General features: G+C 56.6%; 1 protein-coding gene across 2 annotated transcripts in view; it reads left to right on the top strand.

Annotated features, from left to right (window-relative positions):
* LAMA3 (laminin subunit alpha 3) overlaps positions 1 to 25,743 on the top strand; it is a 134,507-nt gene that overhangs the window by 69,465 nt on the left and 39,299 nt on the right. For both annotated transcript variants that reach the window (XM_084888236.1, XM_084888235.1), the window contains exons 31-41: positions 2,489 to 2,700; positions 5,024 to 5,231; positions 6,425 to 6,569; positions 7,392 to 7,532; positions 9,128 to 9,289; positions 10,239 to 10,337; positions 12,146 to 12,229; positions 15,765 to 15,995; positions 19,923 to 20,036; positions 22,526 to 22,635; positions 25,600 to 25,680. In XM_084888236.1, coding sequence (XP_084744362.1) covers positions 2,489 to 2,700; positions 5,024 to 5,231; positions 6,425 to 6,569; positions 7,392 to 7,532; positions 9,128 to 9,289; positions 10,239 to 10,337; positions 12,146 to 12,229; positions 15,765 to 15,995; positions 19,923 to 20,036; positions 22,526 to 22,635; positions 25,600 to 25,680 — 1,587 coding nt within the window. The remainder of the gene's footprint in view (positions 1 to 2,488; positions 2,701 to 5,023; positions 5,232 to 6,424; positions 6,570 to 7,391; positions 7,533 to 9,127; positions 9,290 to 10,238; positions 10,338 to 12,145; positions 12,230 to 15,764; positions 15,996 to 19,922; positions 20,037 to 22,525; positions 22,636 to 25,599; positions 25,681 to 25,743) is intronic.

Below are 25,743 nucleotides of genomic sequence, written 5' to 3'. Positions count from 1 at the left end.
CCCTGGAGGATGGGGCTCTCCCACATTCCCGCCCTGGAGGATGGAGGATGGGGCTCTCCCACATTCCCGCCCTGGAGGATGGAGGATGGGGCTCTCCCACATTCCCACCCTGGAGGATGGAGGATGGGGCTCTCCCACATTCCCACCCTGGAGGCAGGAGGCTCTCCCACATCCCACCCTGGAGGATGGGGCTCTCCCACATCCCACCCTGGAGGATGGGGCTCTCCCACATTCTGGCCCTGGAGGATGGGGCTCTCCCACATCCCACCCTGGAGGATGGGGCTCTCCCACATTCCGGCCCTGGAGCATGGGGCTCTCCCACATTCCCACCCTGGAGGCATGGGGTTCTCCCACATTCCGGCCCTGGAGGATGGGGCTCTCCCACATTCCCACCCTGGAGGCATGGGGTTCTCCCACATTCCGGCCCTGGAGGATGGGGCTCTCCCACATTCCCACCCTGGAGGCATGGGGTTCTCCCACATTCCGGCCCTGGAGGATGGGGCTCTCCCACATTCCCACCCTGGAGGCATGGGGTTCTCCCACATTCCGGCCCTGGAGGATGGGGCTCTCCCACATTCCCACCCTGGAGGATGGGGCTCTCCCACATTCCCACCCTGGAGGCATGGGGCTCTCCCACATTCCCACCCTGGAGGCAGGAGGCTCTCCCACATTCCGGCCCTGGAGGATGGGGCTCTCCCACATTCCGGCCCTGGAGGATGGGGTTCTCCCACATTCCCACCCTGGAGGATGGGGCTCTCCCACATTCCCACCCTGGAGGATGGGGCTCTCCCACATTCCCACCCTGGAGGCAGGAGGCTCTCCCACATCCCACCCTGGAGGATGGGGCTCTCCCACATTCCCACCCTGGAGGATGGGGCTCTCCCACATTCCCACCCTGGAGGCAGGAGGCTCTCCCATATTCCCACCCTGGAGGCATTGGGCTCCCACATTCCCGCCCTGGAGGATGGGTGCTCCCTTGGGCCTGTACTCCTCTCTGTGCCTGGGGAGAGGCATGAGGCTGGGTCTGGGGCAGGAGGGGCCCTCTGCACTCCTTGTCCTATGACGGTGTCATCATGCACATCCAGGCAAGACCCCCGAGCTCAATGGGGATCTCCACAGAGGCTCACCTCCCAGCAGGGACTCATGGTCACTCAGGAGCTTCTCCCCCTCGCTGCTTCCTGGGCCCCAAACCTGTTTCCTGAGATACTCCACGGGCTCCTCCCCTGGGATATGTGTTGGACCCAGTGCCCACCTTCCTGTGCCACCTGCCTGACAGACCCCCATCCTCTCTCCTGCTCATTGATGCCCAGAGCCTGGTGCAGCCCGAATGTCAGCCCCCTTCTCTCCAGAACCTCCCAGACCCCCATAGGATTCCTGAGGAACCCAGCACCCCAGGCAGCTGGGGGGCAGAAGTCCCTGAATATGACATACTCAGCAAAGACTCTGAAGTCAAACAGCTGAGGATTTGAGTGCCTGCTCAACGACTCTATAGCTCTGTGGCCTTGGGAACGTTGCTTACCCTCTAGGACAGTGGTCACCAACCACTGGGACCTCATGGACCACCAGTTGGCAACCACTGATCTAGGAGCCTCAGTTGCCCTATCTGTGAAATGGGTGTAGGCCTACCTGGTGGCTGTGAGGTTAAGTGAGAGGTAGGGAAAGCTCCGGGCATACAACACTCAATAGATGTCGACAGTCCACCTGGTCCTCCTCATTATTGCTACAGTGTATCATCAACTTAGGTGTAATTTCTTGGTAACTGCTTTATAGAGATGCTAGAGGCCTGGTGCATGAAATTTGTGCTTAGGTGTAATTTCTTGGTAACTGCTTTATAGAGATGCTAGAGGCCTGGTGCATGAAATTTGTGTAGTCCCTCAGCCCAGCCTGCTCTCTCTTGCAGTCCGAGACCCCTTGGGGATGTCTGCCTGCCGGGATGTCCTCCCCAGGGGATCGGGCCTAACGCAGCAGTCAGACCTCCTTCTGGCATTCTGGGACCCATCCCTCCTTACCACCCGCCTACAGCAGAGGCAGGAGAGGCTCTCGCCAACACCACTGCGCTTGCTAGCTGTGAGCCAGGCTTGTAGCTGAGTGGCGCTACCCCTGTGGGAGTGCACTGACCAACCGGAGGCAGCTCCTGTGTTGAGCGTCTGCCCCCTGGTGGTCAGTGAGGATCATAGCAACCAGTCATTCTGCAGGTCATCTGTTAGTTGGTTGATTTGCTATTAGGGTTTTATATAGGATAATCGGCATCTTCTACTACTCATCCTGTAGGTAAAATTTCACCCTGTTACCCCAGCCCCAAAGGTTCCCACCCCTGGTCTTAGATCTTGTGGGGTGTTCTGGAGTTGGGGGGCAGCTGTCCCTAGCTGTGTGTGACCCAGAGTCAGTCCCTCCCTAAGACCCTGCTGATGGGCAATTGGTAGGGCAGGTGGGGTGTCTCTGGGCACAGCTCCCAGGATGGCACTGTGAGTCCTGTTTGTCTCCACAGCCCCCAGATGACCTCCGGGTTCTGTAAGGACTCTGCCCGGTCCCTGGTGGCCCTCTACCACAAGGGCGCGCTGCCCTGTGAGTGCCACCCCGCCGGTGCTGCTGGTCTTCACTGCAGCCCCGAGGGGGGGCAGTGCCCATGCCGGCCCGGCGTCATCGGTCGGCAGTGTACCCGCTGTCAAACGGGCTACTACGGATTCCCACACTGCAAGCGTAAGTGCCCGCTCAGCCACCCAGCGGCTCTGTCCCAGGAGCAGGGGCTCCTCCAGGGAGGCCTCTTCAGTTCTGCAGCCGAGACTGAGGGGGAGGAGGCAGGGCTGGGTGGCCATGCCCTGAGCCAGAAGCCTGCAGACCCATCTGAGACCCATCCTGCTGCCCGAGATGTAGCCTCAACACAGTGTCTCCACATGAGACCCGCCTTGCCAAATGGCGTCCTGCTCCTGATCCCAGCCTGGCTTGGGGCTGGGTGCATTGGGGTACACTGAGGTGCATTGAGTACAATGGGGTGCACTGGGTGCATTGGGGTCACTGGGTGCATTGGGGTCACTGGGTGCATTGTGGTACAATGGGATGCATTGGATGCATCGGGTACAAGGGGATGTACTGGGTGCATTGAGATGCACAGATGCATTGTGAACATTGGAGTACAATGGGGTGCATTGGGATGCACTGGGGTGCATTGGCCTGTTACGTTGGAGCCCCCCTGGGCCTCTTGCATGGACTCTGGATGGGCCACTGCTCTCCTGTCTCCTTCTCAATCCCAGCTTTCACAGTCCAGTGCACATGATTTTCTGGAAGGACTTTGGCAAAGGGACTGCCGACAGGTGTGAGAGCAGGGGCACTCAGCCAACCAAGGAGGTGGCACCCCAGAAACAGAGATCATCCAAGGTCGCAAGGGGGCAGGGCCACATGAGCAGCAGGAAGTGGGCACGTGAACCAGGGGGCAGGGCCATGTGAGCACACTGCAGAAGTTGCCTAGGATGGAGGAGGGGCCACCTGAAGACTGAAGGGATGTGCCAGGAGCCCCCAGAAGCTGAGAGGCAGGAAGGACCCTCCCTGGAGCCCTCTGAAGGAGCCCAGCCCCCGACACCCCGATTTGAGATTCCGGCCCCAGAACGGGGAGAGCACGTGTTCCTGTTGGTGGAGACAGTCTATGGTCATGGGAGCAGCAGCCCCAGGAAGCAGACCCTCCTTGCCCTCCTCCTGGGGCTTTGACTGGGTTCTGGGAGCAGCTGAGCCCTGTGCCCCGGGGAGACCCCAGCCCTCCCCCGGCGGGGCTCCCGGGGAGACCTTCCCTGTGTCTGTGCCCCGGCCCTGCCTCCCGCTCCCCTGGGCTCCTGGGCAGTGACAGTGCCGTGGGCGCACCAGGCGGGCTGCTGGGTGGGAAGCACAGGCCACGTGGCTAGGGACTCCCCGCCACCTGGCCCAGGATGGTGCAGGGCCCCCCAAGCCCCGCCCTCACCCCCAGCCTTCCCCCTCCTGAGTCCAGCCTGGGCCTCTGCTTCCTGGAGCACCTGGGTTGACAGGAGCCAGCAGCTGGGTTGTGGTGCCCATTTTCTAGATGCCAACACTGAGGCTCAGAGAGGGGAGCCGAGGGCCTTACCCCCAGCCCACCTTCCCCTCCACTCAGCCCAGCTCACAGGTGTTCCCCCAGTGGCCACCTGGTTGCCATGGTGTCAGAAGGAGGGGAAGAGGAGGGGATTTCTGAGAAGCAATCCAAAAATACACAGCAGCGGGCCCTCCCTCATCCCTCTCTCCAGCTCTCTCCAGCTTCACAGCCTCCTTTGGGGCAGGGGGCGGGGCCTCTTCCTGGCCAGGCAGCCAGGAGCGAAGGAGGTCCAGGAGGCAGAGGGTCCCGGTATGGGTTCTGGGACCCCAGCCTCACCCAGCAGGTCTCCTGGACCCGGGCCCCATCCATCGCCCTCCCACAGCTCCCGACCAGGCGGCTCTTTCCTGCCTCCCCGCCTTCACACATGCAGTTCCTCCACCTCCAGTGCCCTTCCTCATCCTTCAGGGCCCAGCTCCGCTGTAGCTCCACTGGAGAGCCTTCCCCGCGTCCCTCGGGGCTGCCCCCGAATCCTGCACCCACTCCAGTCACCGCCGTTTTCTGGGTGATGCTCTCACGGGGCGGTGAGGTCTTGGGTGCGAGCTTTGCCTTTGTGCCACAGCCCCTGGCAGAGACAGGTGCTGAGTAAATCCCGAAGGAGGGGAAGAAGGGAGGGAGCAGAGAAACACCTCTCAGGATTGGAGTGGATCTGGACCGTGAGCCCCTGGCACAGGGATGAGCACAGAGCCAAGCCCACTCCCTTCCTGCCGCCTCCGTCTGAGCCTGGGCCCCAGCACCCTCCACCAGGAGCCTTCGCCAGGGTCGGCCTCAGCCCCGAGAAAGGGCCTTCATGTCAGCTCCCATCAATCATGCTGCAGTGAGGAGAGACCTGGCATTTCCCAGGCCCTTGGAAGCTTCTGGAATCCTGGCCATTGGTGCAGCCCTGCGGGTGGGGCAGCATCTCACCTCCATGTCTCTCTGTCCCTGCAGCGTGCAGCTGTGGCTGGCGCCCCTGTGAGGAGACAACAGGGCGGTGCCTCTGCCCTCCGCGCACGGCCGGGCCCCAGTGCCAGGCCTGCGACGCCCACTCCTTTGGCTTCCACCCCCAGGCGGGCTGCCAGCCCTGCAACTGCTCCAGCAGAGGCACTGCGGGCATGGTGGGCACCCCCGAGTGTGACCCGGACCACGGGCAGTGCAGGTGAGCTGGGGGCATGGGCCTTCATGCCGTCTCACTCAGACTGGTACGTGATCACCTGGAGCCCTAGGACTCCAGCTTCAAGGTTTCACTGCAGAGCCTGCCGGGCACCTGTCTGAGCCGGTGTGGGGTCCCGTGGGGTGTGCGGGAGTGGGGAGGGGACCAAGAGGGAAGGGACATGCTGGAGAGCCTCCTGGGAGGGGCTGCCCGGGGCAGCGATCGGTCACGGCACAACTGCTGAGACACGAATGGCAAACATCAGTGCAGACAGGCTCTGCACTGAGAGAAGCCGTGTCCCCGGAGGGACTCCGCTGACCAGCGTCTCAGCAGGACAGAGCGGCCACAGGGGCTGAGGGGCAGGACCTATCCAGTTCCAGGAGAGCCAGGTTCCGGATGGGGGCAGGAGCGTGGACTTGTCTCCTGGTGGCCAAAGCTCAGCTCTCAGCTGCGCTGCTCGCTTTCCTAAGGAAGGCCTGGGCCACCTCATCGCTGCCAGTGCCAAGCAACCCCTTGTCCTTCGGGAAGGAGCTGAGGGAAGACTTGAGTCAGGAAACATTCCGAATCTTTAGACCCTCAGGTGTGAGTCCCTCCTGCGTCAGCCCCGTTGTTTATTCTTTTCAAACCACGGACATGAACCAGTTCCATTCCCCATCAGGGCACATGCCCAGGATGCAGGCTCGGTCCCCTGCGGGGGGCGTGCAGGAGGCAGCACATCAGTGATTCTCTCATCATGGATGTCTCTATCTCTCTCTCTCCCTCTTCCTTCCTCTCTGAAGTCAATGAAAATATATTTTAAATAAATGAAAAAGGAGAGGGGGCAATGAGAGAAATATCACCGATCGCTGCCTCCTGCACGCCCTGACAGAGGATGGAGCGCACCAGGCCTGGCCCTCACCAGAGTGGAACTGGTGGCCTCTTGGTCCCTGGCCTGATGCTCAGGGGCTGAGCCACACCTGCTGGGCTCCGTTCCTTTCTCTTCCGATGAAGGGAAACATGTAAAATGGGTTCCCTCTTCCTGTTCACGCCCGCGAGGCTCAGGTCCAGGCTCTGCTGCCTCCGCTCTACCTTGGCTGTCAGCACTATGGGGGGCCCCAGGGGCGTCCTGGCTGTGGATGTACCTGGTCCGCTGCGGTGCCGTGGGTTCCAGGCCGTCTGCAGAGATGCCAACGGCTCCTGCTTCCTTTGCTCGAGTGCAGGTGCAGGCCCAGAATCTCCGGGCGGCGTTGCGACCGATGTGCTCCCGGCTTTCACCGCTTCCCCGAGTGCCTTCCCTGCCACTGCAGCAGAGACGGGACGGAGCCCGGAGTCTGTGACCCGGAGACCGGGGCCTGCCTCTGCAAGGTGAGCCTGGGCCTGCGTGGGCAGGGGACTGGGCCTGTCCTGCACGGTGAGCCTGGGCCTGTGTGGGCAGGACATCAGGCCAGGACATTGGCCACCAATCACTCTGGAAGCTCTTCATGTCAGTCAGTGTACAAGAATCTGTGGGAAATAGATGTGCAGGCTGCAGACCTCCTTAAAGTTCTGGTGACAGGTGCAACCCTCTCCAGACAATCAACACACACTTCATATATGTGTATGTATGTGTGTGTGTGTATTATTTGTTTATTTATTTCAGAGAGGAAGGGAGAGGGAGAGAGATAGAAACATCAGTGATGAGAGAGTCATCGACCAACTGCCTCCTGCACACCCAACATGGGATGGAGCCTACAACCCGGGCCTGTGCCCTGACTGGGAATCGAACCGCGACCTCCTGGTTTGTAGGTCGACACTGAACCTCAGAGCCCCGCTGGCCAGGTACCCATACACTCTGCCTACAACTCAAGAGGCTCAGAAGTGCCCTAGGAGCCTGTTCCTGGTCAGCGCCTGCCTTCGGGCCCCAGGTCCCAGCAGTGCTTGAGATGGTGTCAGGGAGAGGCCTTGGTCCCGCCCACTGCGAGTCCTGTGGGCCAATGCCCTGCCTTCGAGACGCCAGCGGGAAGTGCTCTATGTGTGTGTGGGATACAGGTTTAAACAATGAAGGCTGTAAAGAAGCCTAAAAATCGCGCACCCTCATGTCACGCTCTGTGGGCGTTCCTGTCCTGGCAGCCAGTTTGTGCTGGTGAGTTACGGCCGTCCCGTCCAGACCCGCAGCTGGAATGGCCTCTCCTTCCGTGTTTTCCGTAGGAGAATGTGGACGGTGCCGAGTGCGATGTGTGTCGAGAAGGCTCCTTCTACATGGACCCGGCGAACCCTCAGGGCTGCACCAGCTGCTTTTGCTTTGGGATCACCCGTCACTGCCACAGCACCCACCGACGGAGAGCGAAGGTGTGCGGGAGCCGGTCGGTCTGTCTTTAGTGAGAACGTCCGAGTGAGGCCGGAACGGATAAGCATGAAGCATGGAAGTGCCTGGGTAGTGCTTTGTTGTTGTTTTAAGTACATATATTTTTATTGATGTCAGAGAGAAAGGGAAAGAGAGCAACATCCATGATGAGAGAGAATCACTGATCGGCTTCCTCCTGCATGCCCCATGCCAGGGATTGAGCCCACAACCCAGGCATGTGCCCTGACCTGGAATCGAACTGTGACCTCAACCACTGAGCCACACCGGCCGGGCTGTATTACTTTGTTAGAAGCTAAGCCTGACCTGGCTGTGCCTCGGCCTCAGTGCTGTTCCTACATGTGTTCTCCTGTCCCGTCCCGTCCCGCAGGGTGTCCGGCCTCTGCTCCGGCGTCTGTGCTCACAGGGCCTCCCTCACCGCTCCCCATGTCATAGCTCGCCCCAGTCACCCTCTGCCCTATTGTGCGTTTAGTTCTAAAATGTATTGTCTGCCCCTCCCCCCCTCCATGTGCACCTGAGCTCCGATTTAGACCCAGAGCATTTGGGACACAGTGGGTGCTCCATGGGCACCCGTTGAGTGCATGGTGCATTGGTGGTTCCTCCCGTTCCTTCTCTTCCGCTCGTCTTCTTCCTGAGTTATTTCCTTCTCAGGCATTTCACATCTTCTCTCAGGCTACTTGATTGTTGTTAATCCTCACCCGAGGATATTTAGGCAAAACAGAAGGAGTGGGAGAGACAGAGAGAAACATCGATGTGAGAGAGAGACACTGATTGGTTGCCTCCCTCAGGCACCCCGTCTGGGGCCAGGGATGGAGCCTGCCACCCAGGTACATGCCCTTGACTGGAATTGATCCCAGAATCCTCCAGTCCCCAGGCAGATACTCCAACCACTGACCAACCAGCTTGGGCTCTGCGGCCACTTTTTAAATTAACTCCGTGAAGGTAAAACTTGTGTTGCCTTCCTTATTCCATGAACCAGTAGCTAATGCTTGCTTGCTTTGGGCAAGTATTGTCTTGTATCCAACAAGTATTCAAAGAAATATTTTTTATGTATTTCCTTGCCTGCCTCCTTAAGGAGTGCAGCCTTTAATTGGGAAAACATTAGTTTGTAAACCCACACTCTGAAGTCTCCCCGACCCCCAGGGAACCCGGAGCATGACTGCTAACCTCTGCAGGTCAGCCCCTTCTCTCCCTTCCTCTCGCCACGTTCCTCCTGGCGTCCTTCGTGTCAGGGACATATTCCATGAGAGCTCCACGCAGAGCAGTGATGACAGTGAGCACTGCGCCCCACTCCGCATCTCACGCAGGACTCACCCCAAAAGGGGTGACTGCCGTTCCTCATGTGCTGGCCCAGCTGTCACTCGCACATTTATGGCAACTACTAAACGCCCGGAGTCAGGACGCGTCTGGAACAAGGATGAACCCGCACCCCCTGCTCTCTGCCCTCCGGGGACCCCAGGGCAGGGCCGGGAGATGGGAAGGAAGTCTGCGGGGCCAGGTCGCCACCTGGCTCTGGCTCCTCTGCACGCCCGGCCTGGCCACAGGCCCCAGCCCGCGTTCCCACCTGGCTTTTGTGTTACAGTTTGTGGACATGATGGGCTGGCACCTGGAGACGGCGGACGGGGCCCAGATCCCCGTCTCCTTCAACCCCGGCAGCGGCAGTGCGGTCGCCGACCTCCAAGAGCTGCCCTCCACCGTGCACAGCGCCACCTGGATCGCGCCTCCCTCCTACCTGGGGGACAAGGTGGGTGCCCCGGACCCCCTCCCTCCTACCTGGGGGACAAGGTGGGTGCCCCGGGCCCCCTCCCTCCTACCTGGGGGACAAGGTGGGTGCCCCGGGCCCCCTCCCTCCTACCTGGGGGACAAGGTGGGTGCCCTTGGAGTTTCTAGCTTTGAGTGTGGGGAATGTGGCTGCTCCCCTATAATCCGCTCCTGCCTCACAGGCGGGCCATGCACTGGTCATCTTCGCTGAGTTACAGGTTTCCTGCAACACTGACTTTTTTTTTAATATATATATATTTTTTATTGATTTCAGAGAGGAAGGGAGAGGGAGAGAGATAGATAGAAACATCAATGATGAGAGAGAATCATTGATTGGCTGCCTCCTGCATTCCCTACACTGGGGATCAAGCCTGCAACCAAGGCAAGTGCCCTTGACTGGAATTGAACCCAGGACCCTTCAGTCCGCAGGCTGATGCTCTCTCTACTGAGCCACACCAGCGAGGGCAACACTGACATTTAAAGCAGCACACTGATGACCTAGCCTGGTTTCTGAGGTCAGGAGTCCAGGAGCCGATGCTCGGGGTCTCTCCTGAGGGTGCGGTCGAGGTGTCAGCCAGGGCATGGGCACCTGGGCTGAGGGTCCCCCTCCAAGCTCACCTGGTTGTCAGCAGGTCTCTGGTCCTGCGGCTGTAAGTGAGAGGCTCAACCATGGAGCCACGCCAGCCGGGCTGTGCTTCCTCTTTTTTAACAGAAGGATCTTTTACTTGTAAAGCATAATCAAGCTCCGAGGCTTAACTGGTCTAAGTGGGCATCTGTGGAACGTTAAGTGCCATCTTCAGTCCCGTTCTCGTGGCCTCTGTTAACAGGCTGATGTGTCTCTCTCCAGACCCTCGGGCCCGAGCACATCTCACATGAGTTGATGTTGCATGTTCTTTGCGTGTTTGCCTGCTGACCACACCCCTCCATTTCAGGTCTCCTCCTACGGCGGCTTCCTCACCTACCAAGTCAAGTCCTTCGGGCTCCCGGCCGACATGGCTCTTCTGGGGAAGCAGCCAGACCTGGAGCTCACTGTGAGTACCGCCCCATCCCCCCACGGGGCGTGGCAGCCACCATCGGCGCTGGTTCCCCTTCAGGGCAGCTTGACCAGGGCCTGTGAACGTCTCGATGAAGTTGTTTTCAATATTTTGTAGAAACTAAACAAAGTGTAGAGCATGCAGTGCCTGCCAGGACCTTGCCCCCACCATCCCAGGCCCACTTTGCTTAGTGGCTCATAACTTGATTCTCATAAATTTATTTTTATGTTTTCACTAGAGGCCCAGTGCATGAAAATCATGCATGGGGGTAAGGGGGTGTCCCTCAGCCCAGCCTGCACCCTCTCCAATCTGGGACTCCTCAGGGGATGTCCAACTGCCGGTTAGGCCCAACCAGACCTAAACTGGCAGTCGGACATTCATTCCTCTTGCAATTCAGGACCGCTGGCTCCTAACTACTTACCTGCCTATCAGCCTCACTCCCAGCTGTCCCCACACCAGCCTGATTGCTTCCAACTGCCCCTCCCTGCCGACCTGTTCGTCCCCAACTGCCCCCCCCCACTGGCCTGATTTCCCCCAACTGCCTCCCTCTGCTGACCTGATCACCCCCAATTGCCACCCCCCTCCCCCCTGCCGACCTGCTTGCCCCCAGCTGCCCGCCCCCCTGTTGGCCTGCTTATCCCCAACTGCCTTCCCCTCCTGGCCTGATCACCCCTAACTGCCTCTGCCTTGGCCCCACCACCATGGCTTTGTCCAGAAGGATGTCCAGATCTCCCAGAAGGTCTCTCGGTCTAATTAGCATATTACCCTTTTATTAGTATAGAAGTTTCCATCTTCTAGTTTCCTTTCACAAACATCTTTGAGCCCTTCCTGGCTGGGCTCATAAAGCGCAGGCAATGTCTGTCCTAAGAAAGAGTGTCACCTAAACCTTTGCAAACACCTTGACAACAAACACCAAGTGTGAGTGACACTGAGGGAGCAGTCACTGCTGCTAAGACCATGGCCAAGCAGGGCGGTGTCCCAGCCTCATTCTCTGTGGAGTCTCACGAGCCAGGCCATCAGCACACCTATGTTTTACTGCCAACACGTTGATTGTGCAGACGGTTAGATTCAAGGAGAGGTGATGCTCAAAATTTCTCCCTGATTTCTCCTTGGAGCACAAACCGTTACTCCACTGTGCCTAGAGTGCTGTGATGAAGAGCCGACTGAGCATGCTCTCAGGTTGAGGTTTAAAATGGTCTGTGACCTCAGATAATCTCTTCTTTTTGAGACACTGGCTTGAAGGCATTCCTGTCCGGTCTGGTGCTACAGAAAAGCTGGGGGCGCCTGTGTGTTGGGGGTGGGGATGCTGACAGTGGGCGCTGGCCTTCCCCCTGTGCCCTGTTCGAGGGAGCAGTGCAGGGCTGGGTGGACAGGCTGAGTCGCAGAGGGTGAGGAATGTAGGGCTGAATCCCCCAACCCCAAGGGCCAGCCCTGAGGCTCCTGGCTCTGCAGGCTGTAGCCTGGCTCACCTTCCTGCCCACCTCACCCCCAAAGCGCTTTCTTGCTACCACAGTCAGGCCCGTAGGTAGTAATAGAGACAGCACCTCATGTACTGACTGCTTATAAATTTCCCCCATCTTTTCAGTCATCTTTTGTCAAGAGAATTTGAGGGTTCCTGATAGTGAAAATGCAGTGTATTGGGTAGTAGTATTCTGCTTCCTTGTCACTCATCCTTTGCCAGTTTATTTCCCAACAGTTTTCTAGAATCAGGCAGGCACTTCAATCCACATAAATGTGTCCTTAGCCTGGTCACAGCCTGAGGGCCCGGCCACAGCCCGAGGGCAAGCATGTTTTTCTCTGAACAGGGTCAGCGCATGTCCGTCGTCCATGAGGAGCAGAGTGACCCGCGGCCGGACAGGCTGCATCACGGGCGGGTGCAGCTGGTGGAGGTGGGTGACCTGAGGAACATGTATCCCTGGGTCTCCATGACCCTTTTGTTCTCAGCTTAGCTCTTTCGCAGAGTTGTGCTTTTTAACTTACTTTGTGGGTTAAAAATATGAATTATATTAATCCCCTGAATATAAACATAATTTGTGTCTCTCCATTTAAAGCGATTTATATAAACTATGCAGAGTTTCATCCCCCCAATTCCTGTGCTGAAGCCCAGGCTGCAGGGCTGCATTTGGAGTAAGGAAGTGAGTGAAGTTAAGTGAGATCATAAGGGTGGGGCTCTGATCCAGGAGGATGGCATGTGCCCTCTAGCATGTCTTTAGGACACAGCAGGAAGCTAACGCACTGCCATGCACAGAAACACTGTGCAGTGGCTGTCTGCAACAGGAAGAGTGTTCCTCCCTGGCTGGCACCTTGACCTGGGATTTCCAGTCTCCAAACTGTGACGAAATGCATTCTGCTGTTTAAGCTGCCTCATCTGTGGTATTTTGTTATGATGACCAGAGCTGAGTAAGACGAGGCTTAGCAACAGGTTTGAGCAGGCAGAAGAGAGAATCATCCAACTTGAAGAGGTTCAATTGAGATGATCTATCTGGGGAACAGGAAGAAAAGAAGGTGAGGCAAAACAAATGAGTCTCAGAGATATTCAGAAAAAAATGTACCAACACGCACACAATAGGTATGCCAGAAGGAGAGAGGGTAGGGGAAGAAAATGAGGCTGAAAACTTCTCAAATTTGATGAAAATCATTAATCTACACACCGAAGCTCAACAAACTCAAAGTATGGTAAATGCAAGAAATCCACATACAGAAGCATCACAGTTAAGTTGCTGAGAGACAGACAGAATCTTTCTGTTCACCAGAAACCATGGAAGTCGGACAACAATGGGATGAGACTTTCAAAGTGCAGAAGGTAACACACTGTCAACAAAGAATTATATATCCAGCAAGTGTACTTCAAAAATGAAGGAGAAATGAAGACTTTCTATTATAAACAAAACTGAGAGGATTCATCAAAAAGCCAACCCTCCTCATAGAAATACCAAAGGGATTCCTTTAGACCGAAATGAAAGGACTCTAGACAATAATTTAAATATAAAAGGCAGTGAAAATATATCTTTTGTTTATAACTCTTCTCCTATCTGCTTTAAATGACAGCTGCATCAAGCAATGATTCTAAGCCTGTGTTGTTGAGCACACAGTGTATAAAAACGTAAGTTACATGACAGTAGCACAAAGGAGCAGGGAGGGAATGAAGCAGATGGAAGCCACGTGTTTGTATGCTATTGAAACCCAGTTGATGTTTATGTAAATGTCCAACGTGAGCAATCCACAGAGGCAGCATGTAGCTTACGGTGCCTGGGCCTGGAGGTGGGAATGGGCAGGACTACAGTAGCCATGAGGGTGCTTTTGGCGGTGGAAGGAAATTCTCTAACATTACATTGTGGTAATGGTTGCTGCTTCTGAAAATGTGCTAAAAGTTTTATGCATAAAGTGAGGGAATATTATTTTTTTTATTGAATTTTTACAGAGAGGAAGGGAGAGAGACAGAGATCTAGAAACGTCGATGAGAGAGAAACATCGGCCAGTTGCCTCCCGCACACCCCCCACCAGGGATGCGCCCGCAACCAAGGCACAAGCCCCTGACTGGAATCGAACCCGGGACCTTTCAGTCCGCTCTACCATGAGCCAAACCGGTTTCGGCGTGAGGGAACATTATTGAATATAAATTATACCTCAAAACATAAGTTAAAATTATGTAAGTATTATATTTATGTGTTAACTAGAGGCCTGGTGCATGAATTCATGCACAGGTGGGGACCGGCCAGCCCGCCCCAATCAGGGTGGGGAGCTGGTCGGGGACAGGGTTGGCTGGGGGAAGGGGCTGCAGGCAGTTGGCTGGCTGGCCCCACCCCCTGGTCAAACTCTCGGTCAAACTGCCAGTTGAAGGGATAATTTGCATATTAGCCTTTTATTATATAGGATAATAATTACCATTTATTTAATGTTTACTGTGCACTGTGCTGAACTCCTTATATACATCCTACCACTCATTCGCTTTCACCCTCATGATGCTGCTGAGGGATTCAGTGTTGTTACTCTGCTCATTAGAAATGAAGAAACTCTTCAAAGGAACCACCTGACTCTAGAGGTTAAAAGGACAGGCTTTTGGGCATAGGACGCCTAACACCACTAGGTCCTTAGGGATGCAGATCTGGACCAGGAGACACCTTCACGCTGGAGAGGAAATGCTTTTAATTAAAACAAAACAGAAAAGAACAAGAGTGAGCAAGGCTATGGAGAAATTGCATGCCATTGGTGTGGAGAACAGTTGAGGCTCCTCAGGAATTTAAAGAATAGAATCACAGATGATACAGCAATCCCGTTTCTGGATGTACATCTACAAGACTTGGGAACAGAATTTTGAAGGCATATTTGCACACTCATGTTTATCTCAGCACGTATCCCAGTGCCCCAGAGTGAAGACAATGGAAAATCTAGCGACAGATGAGTGGATAAGAAAAAGTGGCACATTCATAGAAATGTTGTCCCACCTCAGAAGGCAGGACACCCGGCCACAGGCTAGAATGTGAGCGAGATTGAGACAAGCAGTCACACACAAAAAAATGCATGGTTCCTGCAGAGAGGTAGTTACAGCTCACAGACACATAGAGACAGAAGGTGCGATGGTGGGCGCGGGGAGGAGATGGGATTCCTTTCCTAGGAGGCGTAGTGTTTCGGTCTCGCAAGAGGACCAAGGCCCAGCATATGTCGTACAACAGTGCACGTAGATTAGCAGTATGGTAGCATAAGGTTACGGTTAACAGTTGTTCGCCGTAAGCGTCTATAGACACAAGCAATGGACTTTTTTAATTAAACTCACAACATCATGGCAGTTAACTGGTGAAGGTGATAATTTTTATATTGTGTCTTTTTTATCATAAAAGAATGACTGTGTGCACAAGAGAAGGTTGTGCTGTCTGTCCCAGCTACTCTCATGTAATGATCTGGGCTGCATGCCTCGGTTTCCATGCCACCTTTCTCAGTGCTTGCACCAACAAAAGTGTATTTTATTTATTATTTTTAAAATATATATTTTTATGGATTTCAGAGAGGAAAGGAGAGGGAGAGAGAGAAACATCAATGATGAGAGAGAATCATGGATTGGCTGCCTTCTACACGCCCACTCTGGGGATCAAGCCTGCAACCTGGGCCTGTGCCCTGCCTGGGAATCGAACAGTGATTTCCTGGGTCATAGGTTGATGCACAAGCCTTGAGCCGAGCTGGCCGGGCCAAAAGCACATTTTAAAGAAGCCTGACGCTGGAAGAGTTCGTTTCCCTGCATTGTTCCTGATCTCCTGCCTTCCTTTCCCTTCACGTGGCGCCCCTCCTCCTGGGAGGAAGCAGGACAGCTGATGCCTAAGTGCTGGCCCCGTCGGACCTCCTATCCGACTGCATCTGGTTTTCTGTTGTGCCATCGACTCTCTGGGTGTCTGCCACCCAGGCGGTGAGCCTGCCTCTGTTTCCCTGCAGGGAAGCTTCCGGCACGCGGGGAGCAGCGCCCCGGTGACGCGGGCGGAGCTGATGACGGTGCTGTCGGGGCTGGAGGCTGTGCGCCTCCGCGGCCTGTACTTCAGCGAGACGCAGCGGCTCAGCCTGAGCGGGGTGGGGCTGGAGGAGGCCTCGGACACAGGGAGCGGGCGCCGCGCACACACCGTGGAGATGTGTGCCTGCCCCCCTGACTACACGGGTGACTCATGCCAGGTAGGAAATTCTCCTGTCCGGGCAAGTGCCCCGGGCACTCCCGGCCGCTGTCCAGCACCGGCTGGTCTGGGACGCCCGCTCCGCGCACAGGTCTCAGCGGGGCTGTGGCTTCTGCCTTGCCTGGACCACCCTCAGGTATTAAGTGGAAAGAAATCCCAGCGTCTCAGAACCACAGGAGAGCTGAGGAGCCCCGTGGATCCCGGGCTAACATCAGAGCTTCCCGGAGGCTGGAAGGAGCCCAGGCGCACCCCAGTGTCCGAGCTGCTACTTCCCCGTACTGACCCGGGTTCATGCTTTTCTCTAGCCCGGCTCCCTCCATCACCACCCTGCAGTCATAGTCCAGGAACATCACAGTCCTCCGAGGGAACATCACAGTCCCCTTTCCCGCCCACAACAGTCCTCACGTGATTACAACGTGCCCTCAGCCCGGCTGGTGTGGCTCAGTGGCTGAGCATCGACCTATGAGCAGGAGGTCATGGTTTGATTCTCGGTCAGGGTACATGCCTGGGTTGTGGGCTCCATCCCCAATAGGGGGCGTGCAGGAGACAGCCAGTCAATGATTCTTTCTCATCATTGATGTTTCTCTCTCTTTCCTCCCTTCCTCTCTGGAATCAATAAAAACACTTTTTTAAAAGCATGCTCTAAAATGAGAGGATTCACACGCAGGCTGTAAGTCTGCTCTCTCCCTGAGCGAGGGGAGGAATCGCAGCGATTGGCACAGTTGCCAGAAAATAACTGTCCTGTGTGTCCCAGGACACCTTCCAGCCCTCGTGAGTGGGCCGCCCCACGGGACCGGCACCTAAGAGTTCCTGTCACTTTTTAATCTAAAGCATAATGTCTGCACGTTTTCTGGGGCCTCCTGTCTCCTGCCATGTAGCCCACAGGGCCTCCACTCCCCACCATCCCTCTACCTCCTCTGGGGCTGCTGACTGAAATGCACAGCCTCAGGGAAGGAGTGAGCTGGGATTATGGCCCTCCCGCTCCGGGCGTGGCCTTCGTGACTCAGCCTGTGGTTACAGCTGCTCCTGGCCTGGGCCGCCTACACTCCCCCCCCCCCCCCCCCCCCCCGCCCCTGCCGCCTGTCTGAGGCCAGGTGGGTGGAAGGTGGTGCCCGCCCCGCCTGGCAGGGATTACAGAGCGGCTGCTCTGGAGCAGCTCCCCAGGCTGACTCATGGGTGCAGGTACAGGTGGGGCCTCCGCCGCAGACAGCCCGCCTCACCTGAGTCAGGCGGGCCTGGCCCGGCAGGAAGGGCTGCTATAAGAGGCCGGGCAGAGGCTGTGTGCAGCCAGCGGACGCCCAGGGACCAGGATGCCCCCGGCTGTGAGGTGGTCGGCCCGGAGGGCAGGGTGGCTGTGGGTCTTCGGGGCCGCCCTGGGGCAGTGTCTGGGGTACAGTTCCCAGCAGCAAAGGGTGGCGTTTCCTCAGTCTCCTGGTCAAAGCAGCCAGCAAGCCAGTTCTGTGCAGTTCAGACCCAGCCAGGTAATGTCCCCTGGACGTTCGGTGTGGGGCTGGGGAGGGGTCCCAGCGGGAGGCCTGTTAACCTCCTGAGGGTGGGAGTGAGTGAAGGGTGGGCTGGGTGGGGCCGGCGCCTCCCGCTCCCTGGGCTGGCATGTTTACTGCAGGCCCAGCAGCCTGCTCTCCCGAGTTGCTAACCACAAACCCTAGAACCACCGGCCCACCGGGAAGTGCCAGGCAGCTGAGAGTGTGAATACGTGTGGATGTTACAAGCTGTGAAATGTTCCCTTTGGAGAGTGACCTGAACCTCTAGACAAAAGTGTCCGAAGCCCATAGCTTTCAAATTCTGCTCGGGCGAAAGTGACCCCTAGGTCGGTGCTTTAAAAAGTCGGTGTAACATCCACCAGGCGGGCTCAGCGAGGGCACTGAGCTCGCACATTCGGTTTTCTCCCCACGTTCTGGGCATTGCCCGGATCCTCACAGCGATGGTCCTAGGCTGCTGAATAGCCTTGGGAGCCTCCTGTCCTGGGGCTGTGGGCGTTTATCGGAAAAGTTACCCTGAAAATGGTCGTTTAGGAAATGATGAGCTGCAAAGCCCCTTTCCTGAAGCCACATCTCAGGACACTCTGGCGTTGAGAGAACGTCTTCCATGCAGTCGGAACCGCTGAACTGAGCTTTGTGTAAACTGTGGGGGGTGTGCGCTCTGGCGGGGAAATGGTCATATTTCAGGGACTGACAGATGGTCTGTCTGCGAGCCGCATGCCCCTCGCCCGGCAGAGGGCTTCTGGTCTAATGGAGAGCAGGTCGGTGGGCGACTTCACTCTAACGGGCGCCTGCCCTCCCCCACAGCCTCTGGCGGAGGCTTTGCTGGCCTGGCGATGTTGGGAACCAGCCTGCCGTACCTCTTTATGGATCATTTGTCCCCGAGCAAACGTGATTGCTGTGTGTGAGGTGACGGGAGGGGGTAATCACCAGGTCTGAGCCGCGGTGGCTGGACCCTCGTCGGCTGAATTTCGTTCAAACGAATCTCGTCGTGCTTTAGGCTGAAGAGCATTCCTTTCATACTTCGGTTCTCCTTGGGCAAGCCCGTTCACAGCGCAGCTGAAGGAATCTCGTTCCCTGCAGCGGCTCCTGCCTAAGCCTGGCTTCTGGCAGCTGGCGGGGAAGTCCTTGGGAAGCTGTGGTCATGATCTTGTGCACAATGTGGAGTCGAGGGTCATTTTGGAAGAAGCTCCCGGCAGCCACGGGCATGTCCCAGACCGGGCAGTGCAGGAGGCTCTCCCTCCGGCTGATCCCCGGCCCCACCTACCCTTCTCCTTCCCTTCCCCTTCCCTTCCCCCCCCCCCCCCCCGCCCCATGCGGCCCGCTGCCCCCACTGACCGGGAGAGAGCGGTGTGGCCATGGACGGGTCAGGATGGCCAGTTCACAGCAAGGTGTCCCTTGTAGCTTCAGAGTCTGACAGACAGAGGGGCTGTTGGGAGGGGGTTGGACAAAAGACGTTTATTTCGAAAGATTCCACTTCCTGATGCTTTGAGGAGAGGGCGCTTTGGAGGCCGGGATGGGAGGGAGGGGCACCGGTTCTCTCTGCAAAGGAACGAAAGTGCCTGGAATTGGGCTTACAGGCAGAGATCTGAGTAACGTTTAGTGCTTGGTGTAGGAATCGTTGCTTTTCATCGGGGGCATTCTTAGCTAGAATACTCTTTAAAGTAGATGAGTTCATTAAAAAGGTTTGTTTTTTTTCACCCGTGTGAAGAGTGAGCTTGTGTGCCTGGAAAGAGTGTAACGGGAGGCGGGAACGGTCACCGCTGTGGAGCGGAGCCAGGGAGGCGGCTGCCCGAGCTGGCTTTGCGCAGTCAGCCCCGGTGACCCTGGAGTTCCGTGTGGGGACGGCACGCTCCCCCCGCTCCCCTGCTCCCCCTGCTGCCTGTAGCTGTGAGGGGCAGGGGCTCGAGCCCACAGTCCTGCCCGGTTGTGTGGGTCCCATGAAGACCCCTGACTCCCCTCCTCCCGCATGGCCGCGCCCACCGGCACAGATCCGCACTTGGAGAGGGAATGCTACCAAGGACTGGAACTTGAAGGGATTTGCTTAGCATCCTCCCTACGAAGGACTGAGGCCCTCCTCCCCTCTTCTCCATCCTCCGCCCCATCCCCTCGCTCGGAACAGCTGGCGTGAGAAGGAGAGGAAGCCAGTCCGCTCCCACCCTCCAAGCTTCCCTTCTCGGGATTCCCCATCCCGTCCCCCCATACCCCTCGGGCACAAACACTCCCCCAGGATGCCCCCACCCAGGGCCCGGGAACAAAACAGCCCAACAGACAAAGAAGAAAGCAGGGGACAGGCTGGTGCTGGAGTGAAACCCACACCCAGACTAAAGGGGAGGAGATTTAAGAAGCGAAGGCTTGACAGTTGGAATGGTCGCGTGCTTTGGATAATAATTTCCCTGTTTTGACTGAACACTTTGTTTGAAAAATAGGGCTGCAGCCCCGGATACTATCGGGACTACAGAGGCTTGCACACCGGGCGGTGTGTGCCCTGCAATTGCAACGGACACTCGACTCGGTGCCAGGACGGCTCTGGGACGTGCATCGTGAGTACATGGACACTGTCCTTACCCCTGCCCCTCACCTGCCCGCCAGGCCTGGGACATCCACTGCCACATCCTACCCTCAGCAGGGGGCTGTGCACGCGCAGGAGGCCCAGGAGTTGAATCTAAAGGCCCTCACCCCTCAGCCTCCTCCACTGTGACTTGGGCCACCAGAGAGCACCCATCTGAACGGTCAGTTTACACCTTAGCTCCTAAACCTCTGCTTCATTGGTGATTTTAAATACAGCTTTATTGATTTCAGAGAGAGGAAGGGAGAGGGAGAATTCCTGTGCATCTATGCATAACCCGCGGGCACAGACAGTAGGGTGGTAAGGGGCTGGGGCAGGGCAGGCTAGAAGTCAATGGGGAGAAGGGGACATTTATAGTACTCTCAACAATAAGACTGAAAAAGAAACATCAGTGATGAGAGAACTCACTGATCAGCTGCCTCCTGCACGCCCCACACTGGGCTGGGGATCAAGCCTGTACCCAGGCACATGCCCTGACCTGGAATGAACCGTGACCTCCTGGTTCATAGGTCGATGCTCAACCACTGAGCCACGCCGGCCGGGCCATTAAATGATATGAATGGGAGGGTCCTGGACTTAACTCTTACGAGAACCTCATAACTTGAGTGTGTCTACTCACAGGGCCCTACTACCCGAGCCAGGCACCAGCCTGTTTCTGCTTCCCTGTCCCAGCGTCGCCGAGCATAGAGCACGCGCCCTGCAGTCGGTGTCAGATGGCGCTCGGCAGCCCAGGCCCTGGGGTGGATGTGGGTCATCCGTTCACTCCGCCACTGACTCGCAGAGACACAGGGTGTCTGACGGGCTCTGCCTCGAGTTCACAGGGCAAAGTTGAGGCTAGATGCTCTCAACTGAGGGCGAGGGTTGTGTCCACTGCTTACAGGACTCACGCAGGCTCTGACCCCCTCCTGAACCCACCCCATCCCAGAGGGCCGGCACTTGGGGTTTCCAGTAGCACACAGAGGACCCCTGCAAGGCTTGCTCCTCTGTGTTCTGGTTCCTCCGGGGTTTTCAGTCAGAGCTAAGTAGTTGCAGGATTAAAATCTATCCGTTCCAGCACGGCTCCTTCACCACGGTCATTTGGGCCCGACCGGGGTGGCCCAGTGGTGAGCGTCAACCATGAGCCAGGAGGTCAGGGTTCGATTCCTGGTCAGGGCACAAGCCGGGTTGTGGGCTCCATCCCAGTCTTGCAGGAGGCAGCCCATCAATGATTCTCTCTCACATTGATGTTTCTGTCTCTCTGTCCCTCTCCTGTCCTCTCTGAAATCAATAAATATGTATTATGTATTTTTTAAATTGTCATTTGGAGTTAGAAAAGAAAATAATGAATTCAAACGATGGGTGTTTTCTGAGGGAGGCGGGACCACAGGCAAAGCCGAGGGGCGGGGCTCGGCACCTCACTGACACCCCTGAGCACTGTGGGTCCCACACTGCGGTGTGTTTGTTCCCAGCGCCCGTGCCTGCGGGAGCCCCACACGGGGGACATTGGGCGGAGGGGCAGACAGGATGGGTGTGCATCAGTGAGGATCAGATGTCCCCCTGTGAGCAGCAGCCTCGGTAGAGCCCCCGTTCTCTGATATGCTCACTGGTCCCTGGTGTCTTCGCAGGTTTACATGTGGGCAGGGGCGGGGAAAGTCTGTTAGCATCTCAGCGGGCTGTGCGCCGCGGTTACTAAGGTTTGTGAAGGGGAGGCCTGTGTGGTCAGAGGACAGCTCACACTCAGGGACACCTGCTTTCTCCCCTCCTCCCCCCTTCCTCACCTCAGAGATCACCCTGCACCTCACACCACGGCGCTCCTGCTCAGCGCTGCCTGTTACACTTCCCCTCCGGCGCGCCTTTATTTTTTAATGTCTATTTTTATTGATTTCAGAGAGGAAGGGAGAAGGAGAGAAACATCATGATGAGAGAGAATCACTAAGCAGCTGCCTCCTGCTCACCCCACACTGGGAATCAAGCCTCCAACCCAGCATGTGCCCTGACTGGGATTCGAACCCTGACCTCCTGGTTCATAGGTCAATAATGCTCAACCACTGAGCCACACCAGTTGGGCAGCTCTATTGTATTTTAGAAACCCTCCCAGCAAGCAGGGAAAGTGGGTATTATTCTAGCTGCACATTTTAAGGAACTTGGAGTTGTATGTAAATCACACCCAGTAAAGGTGATTTGTGGAGCGCGCTGATGCTCAGGGAGGGACAGAACTTGGTTGAGATCCCACAGCTACGCAGTGGACTGAGCCAGCTGGTCTCCCCACCGCACCCAGCACCAAGCCCCCCGCAGCGGGTGGACGGGCACGCAGGCCCTATTTCCCCTCCGACAGTGACGGGGTAGACTGGGACGCTGGGGTTAGCGCCAGGGCCAGCTCCCTGCGGAGACCAAGACGGTCCTGTCATGAGCGAGGAGGGCGGCGTGGTCTCCACAGGCCTGTGTGATTGGCTTTGCTTAGCTGTGCCGTTTGTCTGTCCCCAGAACTGCCAGCACCACACGGCGGGCGAGCACTGCGAACGCTGCCAGGACGGTTACTACGGCAACGCCATCCAGGGGCCCTGCAGCGCCTGCCCGTGCCCGCACACCAACAGGTACCGGGCGCTCGCCATCGTCCCCGGGGACAGGCGTGCTGTGGGGGAGGGGACGTGGTGCTGCTTGGCGGTGGAAAGGTCCTGCCGCCGAGTGTGCTGATGGCGGCACAGTCCTGTGGCGGCACTGGGCCCCTGCGTGCTGGTGAGGTCTCTCAGTAAAGCCGTGGCATAAAAAAAGAACAAAAAAACGTGCAAAACAGAAAAGAAAACAACTTGGGGCTTTTCCTTTTGCTGCTTGTTCAATGTCTGAACACGTATTTGTTTTATTTATATTTGTATTGATTTCAAAGAGGAAGGGAGAGGGTGAGAGAAACATCAATCATGAGAGAAAATCCTTGATCGGCCACCTCCTGCACGCCCCCTCCTGGGAATCAAGCCCACAACCTGAGCCTGTGCCCTTGATCAGAATGGAACGTGAGACCCTTCAGCCCACTGACCGACACTCTGTCCATGGAGCCACATAGTGGGGCTGCACCCAGGGCCTTGTCTAGGTGCTGGGGGCCTGCGCTCGAGGAGACCCACAGCGCTCTCACGCAGCTGTACTGGAGAGGGTGTGGGGCAGTTGTCGCACCGGTAAACACGCACACACGAGTGAGGTGCGCTCTCGGACAAGGGGTTTTGCGGCTGGTGGTGCGCGCAGGCCTTCAGAGGGGGCTAGGATAAGGTGACCAGACGTCCCGATTTTTAATCGGGACTTTTTAAAATGCCGCGGAACGCGGGACAAAATGTTAAAAATTGGGACATCTGGTCACCTTAGGCTAAGAGGGTTTCTGGAGTCAGTGGGCAGGGAACAGTGAATGCTGAGCTGAGTAGCCATGACCGTATCTTAGCAACCCAGGTCCCAGGCATGGAAGCCACAGGACCGTCTGACCCTCAGTGTGGTGTGCTCTGGGCTGTCACTCGGATCCGCTGTGGCCCAGGGTTACGTAGGCAGAAAGCACTAGGCGCTTGGTCACATTCTTGCTCATGGTGCATGTCCACTCTGGACCCATGGAAAACTAGAACAGTTACTAAGAGAAGCAATAAAATCAGGAAGAGCCCACCTCTGGGCCTCAGGGTTTGAGCGTCGACCTATGAACCAGGAGGTCAGGGTTCAATTCCTGGTCAGGGCACAGGCTCGGGTTGCTGGTTTGATCACCAGTGTGGGCTGTACAGTGGCAGCCAACCCATGATTCTCATCATTTTAAAAATTTTTCAAAAACTTTATTTTTTAAACATATTTTTATTGTTGATAGGATTACAAATGTCTCCCATTTCCTCCCCTCCTCTTTTACCCACCTCCTCCCAGCGCCCCCCTCCCCCCCCCCCTCGTCCTCACTACCCCATTGCCTTGCCCGTGGGCTGTGCCTGTGAGTGTGAGTTCTTGGGTTTCTCTCTTCTCAGCCCCCCACCCCACATGGAGATGTGTCAGTCGTTCCATGCCTCCCTGCTCCGGGTCTTATTTCTCTCTCTGTCTTATCTTCTCCCTCTCTCCCTCTCCCTTCCTCTTTGAAATCAGTAGAAGTATTTTAAATTAAAAGTAGATCAGGAAGGTATGGAGAAAGGGCCAGCAGGACCAGGCCCTGGGACAGTGTGGACCCAGGCTGAGGGTCGAATGGCAGAGAGCCGGCCCGTCTCCACTGCAGAGAAGCTGCTGGCCCCGGTGCCTTTCCTGTGGGAAGGCTCCCGCGTGCCTGGTCCTGCCCCTGAGCAGCAGGGAGATCCATCCCCGCCCCCTCCGCTCAGACGTGTTGGAGCAGAGCTGGAGGGGTGGAGGCAGCGGGCTCCCAGGCGATGGAGGAAGCTTTCATCTTTTGCGAGTCGCTCTTCAGGCTGCAGCTCCTGCAGCGGGAAGCAGACGTTGTCCTCAGCTGCCGGTGGCCCGGCCTTATCCAGCCCTCCTCCAGCAGGATGGGTGCCACACGGATTTCTGACTGCCCCTCGGAGCCGTGGCTCTCACTGCCGGCCGAGAGAGGTTCCCAAAGAAGATTTGTGTTCTTATTGCTAGAGACCCGACGCACCAAATTCGTGCATGGGGCTCGGCCCTCGTAGCCAAGGCTTCATCGGAAGGTCGTTTGGCTATCTGGTCTAATTAGCATATAACTCTTTTATTATTATAGATTTTTTTTAAACCAGCAAATGGCAAATGGAGTAATTTTCCTCATATTTACACAGCTGAATGCTCGAAGCACAGAGATAGTCATTTCACAAGGTGTTTTTTTTTAATGATCTTTTCACTTTTTTTCTTAAGCTTTTCAGCTCAACCGGAGTGGCTCATTGTTTGTTGAATGTTGACCTATGAACCAGGAGGTCATGGTTCAATTCCCTGTCAGGGCAAAGGCCAGGGTGGGGGGCTCAATCCCCAGTGGGGGCTGTGCAGGAGGCAGCTGATCAGTGATTCTCTCATCATTGATGTTTCTCTCCTTTCTGCTCAGAAGTCAAGAAAATATATACACATTTTAAAAAGCTTCTCAAATGTCCTCCAGTTTAGGGATAAAAGAAGGGAAATCAGAATTCCAAGGGGCCCACCCTCCTGCCTCAGTGCCCTGGGCTCCGGGCCGGCCCCTCCACCGCTTTCTCCCAGAAGGCCGTGTGCTGATGGAGAAGAACTAGAATGCACACAGAGACGTTTTCCTAAAATCTGTTCTTTCTGCCCGGACTTGTCTGATGCTGCCTCCTTGTTTCTGGGAAATGCTGTTGTAATCGTCTCGGCCACGGTGAGCTGCTCTGCTCGTCTTGGGGGAAGGAATTCAGGCCAAAAGCAGCAAAACAAACACCTTTGGTCCCTATTCACCAAAATGTGCCGATGGCGGCCGGACTAATCCCTCACTATCTCTGCACACCTCCGTGGGAGACACGTTCTTCAGCAAAGCAGCAGCCCCTTGGTCCCCATGTCGCTGCCTGCAAGGCGGCTCCTTGTGGCCACAAACAATGAGCCCCAAGCCCATCGATGCGTTCTCACCAGCCTTTGTTCTCTCCTTCAAGCTTCGCCACGGGCTGTGTTGTGACGGGGAGCAGCGTGCAGTGTTTCTGCAAACCCGGCTACACGGGAGTGCAGTGCGAAAGGTGGGTGCTGCCTCTGCCCCTCCAGGCTGCGGGAGGGTGGGGGGGACCTGCAGGTGGAGGGGG

The sequence above is a fragment of the Pipistrellus hanaki genome (genome assembly GCF_964339955.1).
Source record: "Pipistrellus hanaki genome assembly, chromosome: 6".
Classification (NCBI taxonomy): Eukaryota; Metazoa; Chordata; class Mammalia; order Chiroptera; family Vespertilionidae; genus Pipistrellus; species Pipistrellus hanaki.
This window is presented reverse-complemented; position numbering and strand designations above follow the sequence as displayed.